This window comes from Bidens hawaiensis, unplaced genomic scaffold (genome assembly GCF_021521415.1).
Source record: "Bidens hawaiensis isolate Kalapana, Puna unplaced genomic scaffold, B.hawaiensis_p1.1 tig00009070_1, whole genome shotgun sequence".
In the NCBI taxonomy this organism is placed as follows: domain Eukaryota; kingdom Viridiplantae; phylum Streptophyta; class Magnoliopsida; order Asterales; family Asteraceae; genus Bidens; species Bidens hawaiensis.
The window spans coordinates 183,953-194,950 of NW_027491665.1; the positions used below are offsets into that span (position 1 = coordinate 183,953).

At 36.1% G+C, this 10,998-nt stretch overlaps 2 protein-coding genes across 2 annotated transcripts; both read right to left on the bottom strand.

Moving 5' to 3' along the window:
* Positions 1–2,156: 2,156 nt before the first annotated feature.
* Positions 2,157–3,957, bottom strand: LOC143530978 (uncharacterized). The gene is made up of 2 exons (XM_077026383.1): positions 3,664–3,957; positions 2,157–2,677 (listed from the first exon to the last, which is right to left on the bottom strand). Exons 1-2 carry the CDS (start codon positions 3,905–3,907, stop codon positions 2,364–2,366), a joined length of 558 nt encoding a protein of 185 aa, XP_076882498.1. The 5' UTR covers positions 3,908–3,957; the 3' UTR covers positions 2,157–2,363.
* Positions 3,958–5,400: 1,443 nt separating this feature from the next.
* Positions 5,401–8,488, bottom strand: LOC143530979 (uncharacterized). The gene is made up of 13 exons (XM_077026384.1): positions 8,215–8,488; positions 7,403–7,515; positions 7,274–7,330; positions 7,105–7,200; positions 6,940–7,010; positions 6,810–6,852; positions 6,644–6,724; positions 6,503–6,562; positions 6,371–6,421; positions 6,167–6,262; positions 6,039–6,089; positions 5,920–5,964; positions 5,401–5,847 (listed from the first exon to the last, which is right to left on the bottom strand). Exons 1-13 carry the CDS (start codon positions 8,486–8,488, stop codon positions 5,422–5,424), a joined length of 1,464 nt encoding a protein of 487 aa, XP_076882499.1. The 3' UTR covers positions 5,401–5,421.
* Between the last annotated feature and the right edge of the window lie 2,510 nt (positions 8,489–10,998).

Here is a 10,998-nt window from a genome sequence, read left to right on the forward strand (position 1 = left end):
TTTTTATCATAAGAAATTGAGCACGCAATTGCAGTTATGTACAAATTATTACTATATTGAATTGACGGGTGTTACAACAAGGATCTGGTGTGTTGGCTGAGATGTTCTTTCTCGTTCAACGTAAGCGGTCTTGTGAATTTTCATGAATGTTGAGAGCTACGTAACTTTTGTACGAATTTGGAAGTACCTTGGCTTGTTCAAGATATATGTTGTTGCTCTTGAATCAACATTTGTTTTGCTTCACATTGTTGACAGTTGACACGGTCCGGGTTATATAGAGAACATGCTAGGATAGGGGTCATGGCTGAAGCTTTACGGACTACTCCAATGGTTAACTCAGTCTCCGGTGTGTTGTAGTATATTTTTTTATGTATATAATGTCTATGATAGGGATAAAGAGACAGCCGACCAAGGAAGTACATTTAGCACCGGTTATTGAAAGCAGAGAGAGTGGTGTAAGTAGGGAGATTTGTATTAATCATGTGTTAAGTAGCTAAGGATTTACCAAGTCAATCAATCAATCATACCCAGTGGCATTCCCATCAATAGCAAAGCTATAAGTAGAGTCTGGGAAGGGTGGGATGTAGACACACCGCACCTCTATCCAATAGAATAGAGAGGTGGCTTCCAGAGACCCTCAGCTCTAAAAAAAATATACAAGGCGATCAACGTTTAACAGTGATATAATTAATAATAGCACAAGTAATAATAATAATAATAATAATAATAATAATAATAATAATAATAATGATAATAATATATAGATATATTGAAATACCAAGAATAAAATACAAAAAAGACTACCCAGTATATATGAAAAGAAAATAACATAATGTCGTGTGACCAAAAATAAGGTAGAAAGAAGCCCTTACTTTCTCCCTAAAAGTTAATAGCCTTAATTTTACGTCTTCAAGAATTCCTATCCTCAACCATGTCCATGTCCTCAGAGAGGTTTAGGTCTAACAAATCATGCCTAATCCTCTCATCCCAAGTCAATTTAGGTCGGCCTCTACCCCTCCTCCCCTCTATAGTAATGTTTTCTACGGATCTAACAGGATTCGTTGCCTGTCTTCTCTTCACATGTCCAAACCATCTCAATCTCCACTCTCTTATTTTGTCTGATATGTTAGCCACCCCTAATCTTTCTCGAAACACACCATTTCTTATTCGGTCTAACTTTGTGTGCCCACACATCCAGCGTAACATTCTCATCTCTGCTACCTCCATCTTCCACTCTTGTGCCTTCTTAATGGCCCAACAATCTGTTCCATATAACATTGCAAGCCTAACTACGACCCTATAAAACTTTCCCTTTAGTTTAGTTGGGAATCTCCTGTCGCATAATACACCTGTGGCTGCTCTCCATCTACACCATCCTACCTGAACTCTATGGGTCACATCACTGTCTAGCTCCCCATCGCTCTGGACAAACGATCCAAGATATTTGAACTTCGTTACTTGCGAAACCACTTGCCCTTCAATGGTGATCTGGACGTCCTCATCGTCATTTACTCCACCAAAATCACAGTGAAGGTACTCCGGTTTAGAGCGACTAATCCTTAAACCTTTTCTCTCTAAGGCTGTTCGCCATTCCTCTAGCCTCATGTTAAGATCTTGTTTTCTCTCAGCAACAAGCACTATATCGTCTGCGAACATCATGCACCACGGGAGTGGCTCCTGAATCGACTTTGACAACTCGTCCAAGACTACAGCAAAGAGAAACGGACTCAACGCTGACCTTGGTGAAGGCCTACCTCCACGGGGAAGAGGACAGTATCCCCCACGGGCGCACGAAACTGGAATGTAAAGATAAGAACAAAGGTTTTCATCAAATATTTGATTATACAAGGAGACAAGACTAGAAGCAAGATTTTTCTTTTTTATGCATGTCCCATGCTTTTGTCCTGTGTTCCTAAATATTTTAATACATGTCATGTTTTTGTCCTGTGTCTCTCAATACCGGGCCAAGAACCAACCACTATGCTTGTTTACGAGTTGGAGCGGTGAAACTGATGGTAAAAACAGGATATCATTATTAACAGTTAAAAAAACTATAAAAAAATTAGAGAAAAGAGACCCCATAACTTTGAACTGAAAAGTAAAAAAGATGAAAATGCCATTTTGGTCTCATTTACTACATGTGTTACACTCTCCCGGCCATTAGGACTAAAACGGTTGCTTATCCTTGAATTAACATAAACGAAACATAACATACGCTGCAAACAGAACGGAAAGAACTAAATCAACCTAGTGCATGAACTCATCTCTCAATTCCATCAAGTTGAGATATAGAAGAAAACGTCAAATTTCAAAAGCTTGATAGAGTTTAAAGGGCACTAAACTCTAATGCACTAACAATACCTCTACAAGAACTTCTCTATGCAGGTACACAACGTTGATTTGGGAACCGCACCAATGATTGCATCTTTCTTCCCGCCACCTTTGAAAACTATAATGGTCGGGATGCTTCTGATTCCATACTTGGTTGCAGTCGAAGGACTCTCATCAGTGTTTACTTTGTAGCAAGCAAGTTTTCCATTGTATTCCTTTGCCAGCTCATCTATGACAGGGTGGATCATGCGACACGGACCACACCATGGGGCCCACAATTCAACCAGTACAGGGAGATCAGACTCTAGGACTTGTGATTGCCATGTTGAATCAGTCACAGGAAGCACTGCCATTGTTGATATTCAAAATGTATTACATATTGATGAAAAATCATAACCAAATGTTCAGTATGATTGCAGCATACTCTCAAATTCTAAGAAATAATAGATACTCATTTGTTACACACATAAAAGCTACACTTAGGCCTGTAAACGAACAGAACGAACACGAACGGGGACACGTTCGTTTTCGTTCATTTAACTTTAACCAAACACGAACATATAATCAGACTTTTTTTTGGTAGTGTTAGTTCATTAAGAAAATGGGCATGTTCGTGTTCATTCATGTTAAACCTAAATGAACAGTTCACGAACATAACTAAACACAAACAAACAAGCTTAAACGAACATAATTAAACAAACAAAACACAAACAAACAAGTTCAATTCATCACACTTGTGGATTTAATTTTTAAACAAGCCCCTTTTAGGTTTATATTTATACAAATGTAACTACTCATGTATTTATTAAAATTTTAAACACGCATAAACAAACACAAATGAATGAAGAAAACAAATAAACGAACTTCCAGCCGAACAATTCATGAACGTTCGGTTCGTTCACAGGCCTAGCTACATTTAACTCATAAAGTCAGATGCCCATCAATTTTATTTTTTATTATTTTTTTAACTCAAACCAAAAACTTATTTAATAAAAAGGAACGTGTTTTCAATCTTCAATCTTAATATTCATGGACCTAAACCTTTACCAGGGAAACATGTTGCGTCAATGCCGCAACAAAATCATATCATATGTGGAGCTTTGTAAATTGAATAATCGAGTAATAGCATGTATAATCGGCATACAGACATACAGAGTAAGATAAACAACAACTTCAATTCTGCAACAAATGCTAGTAGGCCGCATTCACCGCTAAATTAAACTATTACCGCAGAAAAACTAATTATGAAACCCTAGGTCTTTACAGTACCAATTAGGCGTGAAAATAGTTTGCTATAATAATAATAATAATAACGGACAATTCAATTCTAACCTTGAACGGCTGTATCCTGAGCCTCGCATACAATTCCAAATCTACGGCGTCCGATTTTCGACCTCAAGCTCACTGACGCAGGAGAACCGTACGATTGGGTCCTTAAGCCACTGGATTCCTGCAAGTTAACCGCATTCCGGCAACCGGATAACCGAGAGACGCGGGAGGTTGCGACGCGAGATATTGAAGACGCCAGTAAAGCGGGGGCACGAGGAACGGTTACGGTTTCAATTACGCCGGCCATGGAGATTAATAATAATAATAATAATCAAAGTGTTTGTTGTGTTGGCAGTGGGAAAGAAAGAGTGAAACGCAATGGAATGGGATAGTTGGAGTTTGTTGGTGGGATGGATGAGACCTCACGTGCCTAACACACGTTTGCGGTGTGTAAAATATTAAACTTTCCATTTTCCAACTTTTCGCTTAAAGCTTGGTTCGTTTACAGCTCTAGTGGTGTATGGTTATACGAATGCATAATTTTATTGGCATTGACTAATATGAGAAGGGTGAATGGTGGCACAAGACGAACGGGTATATGATGTAAAAGTTTGCTTTATATGGGTTGTATGATGTGACAGATATGATAGGTGTGTCATGTGTGATTTGAAAAAGTTATGCGGGTTGTTTGACACTATGACTACATACAACTCAGGCTCATATATATTGTGACAACCTTATTCGTGTGTAGATTTGGGGTGGTGTATGTATAACATCATCCTTGTTATAATCATACATTTTAAATGACTTTACGATTTACAAACATATGAATTCGGGACTAAATTGATAATTATTATTTTGAAAATGACAAATCGACTGAACATGTTGGATTAGCCAGGCATCCTGATTAAATCTATGTTTTATATATTTTTAAACTATACAATTTTGTATTCGAAATTAAAGAATGATAAACATAGTTAACGAACATATATACAAAATAGCATATTCATAAACAGAACAAAAAAAGAATAATAAATGTTAAACGGCCAATCCAATCCAAGTTCAAAATATGATCTGCCTGTCCCGTGTTGGCTCGTACTAGAGGGTGGGTTATGCCTGTTGGAAAAACAAACTGAATTTAAAACCCTTATTATGAGTTTGATTGTATACTTGAGAGTTAACAAAGAAAACACAAGTTTTCTTTTACGACTTGGTTGATGGAAAACAAAAGTGACCATGGGTATTAATTATTAAATATATGTGATATCATTTAATAATTGAGATCGAATGGAAGGAGAGAATTTGCCATACAACTTCTCAAATTTCAACTTCTTATTATTATAAAAAAAACTCCAAAGTGTTTATAGAACTAACAATCACAATTTGACTAGAAGTAGAAAGCTAATGAAAGATAAGCATAAACTTTTAATAAATAAAACTTAAATAATAATATATTTGAATTTGATCTCCTCCCCTAACCTAGCCACCCCTCGGTTTTATCTTTAACGAATCGGGATCATAAATATCATTGTCAACGGGGAATGCAGTTCGAAAAACAAAAATCCAAGTTCAAAATGGCTGACGCCCGACTTGCTTTTGTTTGGACGGTTCAGTTTAGTATCAGCAGCCTATAAACACCCCCTTCAGAACTATGATATTATTATTGCTAACAAACTTGAAAAATATAACTAAGCACAATTACCGTTGATATCAAGTTCCAATATTCCACAAAAATATAGCAAGAAAAACTAACCAAGATTTCTTACAAGTATAGCAAGTATATCTACTCATATAATAAAGTGAATAAACTAACACCAACATTCAGCTCTGAGCATCTGCATCTGTTGATGTTATGTTCTTCTCCTTGATAACAATAACCTTCTTCATCTTTTTGACTTTGACCTTCTTCACCTTCACCCCTTTCTTTGACTTTTCTTCAGCCTTTTCACTGACACCATCATCACCACCAGCAACCACCTTCTCACATGGCAGCAATGGTTCTTCACAGTCATCAATATGCTGTTTAGCAAAAAGCCCATAGGGCCCACAAAATTCATCTAGCATAAGTTCTCCTGCTCCAGGAAGCACGTCAGTGAATGCCACGTCACCATTTAAACCTCCTTTTCGTTCCAACACCACCTCATCAGGTCCTATAATAGTACCAAGGATACTCCGGTCGGGCCCCAGGCTCATAATAAGCCATGTGTTTGTCAGAATCGAGCATGCCATTCTAAATGCGCATTTAATCTGCAACAGTAACGTTTTACACCTTAAATAAATTATTTTAGTATTATAACTTAAGTTAGAAAACATACTAACCTTAATATACTTGTAGGAATTTTTCCCTACATCTTTCTCTGGATCCTATAATCAAACAAAGAAAACCAAATTAATCATAACTTCGAAAAAACCTAAAGATACAATGATAGATGCATTACCAGTGGACTCTGGACGGAAAGTAGTAATCTTTTGCCAGGCATTAGAAACCCGAAAGTTAGACAAAGACAATATACTTATCAACAAGTATAAAAAATAAAGTACATTTAAAAAAAGATATTTATTACCCTTTACTACTCTTAGGGAAAAACGCGCCTCCTTCATTGCAAGATACACCAACATCAAGAGTATTTAACTTGCACCCGTACATATCAAAGAAAGTTACCTTTTTTTTTCAAAAACAAAACACAGTTTAATAAAAGCACACAAAATAAACATAATTTTATAAGCGCGCAGCACATACAACTTTGCAAGAAGATAAAAGAGATCATACAAGGAGGACTCCAAGATTATATTGTGAAAAAGAATTCTTGTTCACAGAATTCTGTAGAATAAAATAAGAATATTAATTCCTCAAAGAGTTAAAGACATGGAACATAGGATTAGAATAAATGATAATATGTACCCGCAACATTGCAATTAACATAGCTAGGAGCGCAAAGGACCCAATCCCACCCGAATGCACCTGTACTAATAACAACCGATTAATACTAATTTTATGAGTACACTACTAGAAACGAGACTTAAAAACCGAAAAGTATCACACCTCATTTAACCGTCGTTGTTTCAGAAAAATTTTCAATACCAAACACAAAGGTCTTAAAGGGGGCCACTTAGATATAGCATCCTGGAAAGAGATGTGTATTACAAAGTTGATAGATCCGTAAAAAGTTCCTTAGTTTTATAGTATCTTCCAGTATATAAAATGAAACCTGTATATATTCAGAAGTTTTTGGTCCATCATGCATATCAAAACTGTTAAAAAAAATACAAGCATTCAGGAACAACGATAATACTATAACACTTAATTAGAAAAAAGAGAGAACTTTTGGGATTTCTAACCTTATATCAAAAGAGATACCACTTCTTTTCTCCTCAAATTTAATGATTGGCACACGAGCCTTTCCAAACACCTGATATATGTCACAATATATAAGTTACACACAGATTTGATGAAGGTGATAATGACATGATGCATTCACTATATCACCACATTCTACAGGGTACCTGAATATTTCTTGCAAGACCTCTCCGATGTAAAGTCCGAGAGATAGTACGTAAACCGGTCTCAGGATTTTGAATATGTGATTCTAATATCACCATCTACATGTAACAGTTACAGTAAATCAATAATTCTTTTCTAATAATCAACAAAAAGAAAAACAAATGGCCTTACGTCAACATCGCTGGTTGGAAGGAGCAAACCTGTCTTAAAAGAACCAAAAATTTCTACCTGAAAGGCACACGTAAGCTATAATCATGCATATTTTTAGCATTTAGAGATTCATACTAATAAAAACAGTACCTTGCAGTTTGGCCAGATAGACTTGATAACATTAGAAACAGTTTCAACTGCTGTGTTGCGTGACACTTGTTCTTCACTAGTTGGAGATAGAAAATCACAGAAATCCAGTATTTCTGCAAACAAAACAGATGTTAATAGGCAGAGGTGAGCAATAACGAAACCGCTAACCGAACCAAAAACCGACAAACCGAATCGAAATTAAACGAATTAAGCAAAATAAAAAATTAACCAAAAACCGCATTAACCGAGAATCGAATATCAGTTTATTTTATACTATCGGTTAACCAAAAATAACCGAACCGAACCATTCATATTTTCATATATTTCTAACTTTTATACCTCCAAAAACATGTATTTTATGTTTTATACCTCCATTTCACTATTTCATGTATTTAAACCTCCATTTTCATGTATGTCTAAGCAAAACTTTTAGCCACTTTTGGTTACCAATCAAAAACCAACATTCTACCGAATAAACCAAACTGATAACCGAAAATCGATTGAACCAAACCGTGCACACACCTATTAAAAACAATCCAAAATAGCTTTTTTAATATCAAAACATAGTTTACAACAGTATGATTAAACCGAAATCCATAATCATCTTCATAACCTATCTAGTTACATTGTTCTTTTGTGTGCTTCTAGTCATGTTAATTTGATTGCAATCAATTTAGCTGTAGTTAAACTACATAATCAAATCAAAGTCACCTAGCTAACTAATTTGATTATATCAACAATCAAATTGATTAATTGAACAAAATAAGTAAACCCAATCAATCAAATTAAAAACAACAAAGAAAAACAAATACCCTTATGAAGCTGAAGCATGGGACTCTTAAACCGACAATTATTAGGTTCTTCATTGGCCAACCGAGGACGTTTGATTCTCCGATCATCAGTATCTTCAACACCGTCGAGAGAGTAGAACTCAGGGGCAGAAGATTCCGGCAACGGAGTTGAATTCGTACATACACTACGCAGCACGTGATAAGGCTCCGGTTCACGCGGCGGTGCGGTGGACCTGGCGACGGTGATTGTTAGCGGAGATGTGGTTTTGTATATAAAATAACCGTCCAATTCCATGACGGAAGAAGAAAAGAATGGTGATGAATTCGGTTTATTTTTGTTACTATTTGAGCACTCTCAAACTTGTTATATGATGAATTCGTAAGGGTATTATAGTCATTTTACATAAAACCGGAAACCTCAAACTTGTTACTTCTAAAGCATTCCCAGTGGCTTCTCCAAATTATGTGAGGGAGTTCTCCATATTTTAGAGATGGTTAAAAGTGGTTATGAGAGGAGGAGAGATAAAATGTTACTGTCCATGGTTAAATTCGGAGAAACACACTGTTAATAATTTTATAATGTTTTTTAAAGTGGTTGTGAGTGAAGGAGAGAGAAAATGTAATTTTAAAAGTATAAAAATATATTATTGAATTGAAAATGAGAGAGAAAATATAGTGTTTTTAGTGTAATTATAGAGATGAAGATGATGAATGGACTGGTTATGCTAGATCCCAAAGGTGTTCCCACACCACAAGGGTTGATGCGTGTTGGATTGGAAAAGAAAAATACTTGGTTTATCGGTTGATAAATGAGTGAAATTATGATACAGTTAATGTTTTTGTAACCGGATCGGACAACAAACCGGACATGCAACCGATTCACCGGTTCAACCTGTCAAACTGGTAGGACCGACCGAACAATTTTGGCAAAAAAATGATGGTAAAGACTGAAAAATTTTAAATTTGAAATAAAATATATTTTTCCCATAGTAAACCGGTTCGGTTCTTCAGTCCGACTGTGAACCGCTACGAACCGTCCGGTTGTTTAAGAAACAAACGAGCTGTATAGAACCGGACTGATTGGTCAGACGGCCAAACCGGTCCGGTCTCTAAAACACGAGATAAAACAGTTTAGCCTTACAGCTCCGGACTGATTGTCAGACGGCCAAACCGGTCCGGTCTCTAAAACACGAGATAAAACAGTTTAGCCTTGTTAACTTAGAGAAAACACGTTTATTTAAGATATAATACATTATTTTATTTAAGATATAATACATTATTACATTATTTTAGCCTTCTTGTTTTTAGTTAAAGTTTTCAAGTGTCATAAATTTAGTTCATCTTTAGTTTTTAATTTAGCTAACACTTTTAGCTAACCATTTACTTTTTTTGAACGACGATTTTTTTGTGTGTTAAGCCACCACACTCCTTAATTTTGGAGAGTCTCGTTGTCCCACTCTGACCAAACTATGTTTTCTTAACTACGTTCATGTTGGCTTCAGAGTTTGACTTTTGAACATTTTATTTTCATCTTTCCGAGAGCCCCTAGTGCATCAGAGCTAGAGTGGCGGTGAAACTATAGTAGAAGCTGGAGATGCAACTGCAAGGAAGAAGCAAATCAATCAGAATGCAGACAGGGAGGAGAGGTAAAAGATAGATTTTCGAGCAAGTTTCTTTGAAATGTTTTCCTTACATTTTGTACTTTTTTTGTCGTAAATTGGCAAAGATATAAAATTTTCTATTCACATCACTATTTTATACACTTTTGTACTTGTTCGTTGTAAATTGGTAGTTAATATGAAAAGAAGAGAATTTTTTTATTAAACCTGCTGTGTTTATATAAACAAACAGTACATATCATGTAGTCTTCTTGTTTACCCCTAAGTGTTAATTTCTATAAACAAAGGCCGAAGCCACTCGCCCCCACCAATCCACCACAACCCGAAGAGAACCAAACACAAAAACAAACTACGTCTAACTAAAATCAATCCAATTGGAGCAAGCTAACGGCTTAGTGGCTTACTCTTTAATCTAATTTTTGAACCAAAGGAAGCCCAAAGACTTTATATCATGAAACCTTCGATCTCAACTTCCCTGCCTTCAAAAAGCTTGTCCTCCAACATGCATATATTAATCACCATACCGTAAAATGGTTCCTTTTCCTAAGCCTAGCCCCACATTCAAATATAACTCTAAAATGTCTCTCACTATGAAAGCATAAAGCGAGAAAACTCTGCACCACGAGTTTGTAGCATCCCAAACAACATAAGTGACCGAACGAGTAAAAATGTGATTGGAAGACGCGTGGTCGAAGTTGCTAAGCACACAAAGACAATCTAGAACATGAATATTCTTTCTGGTTTACAGTTAGTTTTGATAACCCATTTCACGTTTTAAAACAACCAAACTATAGCATAGTCTGGGCGAATTAAAGGGGGGAAATTTTGTGTGTGTGTGGTGGTGGTGGTGGTGGTTGGGGGGGGGGGGGGGGTCTCCTATCATTAGAATTCAAGTATTTTTTAAAACCTTGACATAACAATGTGCCACATTTACTCAAAATTTTACCCAAACAAGTAGATAAATTTGTCAAGTCAAAAGTTATAAACACTAGAAAAAAGTTATCCATATATGATGTATATCTAGTATATCCATCATATGTGATCCAATACCCATCTCCAAAATGCAAAATAACATCAAAATTTAATAACATTTGCCATCTTTTCACGGATACTTTGATTTAGAAGTAAACGCCATTCCAGAATAACCAATAGCAGGCGGGTACCGGGTTGCTTTTGGTGTGGCGGG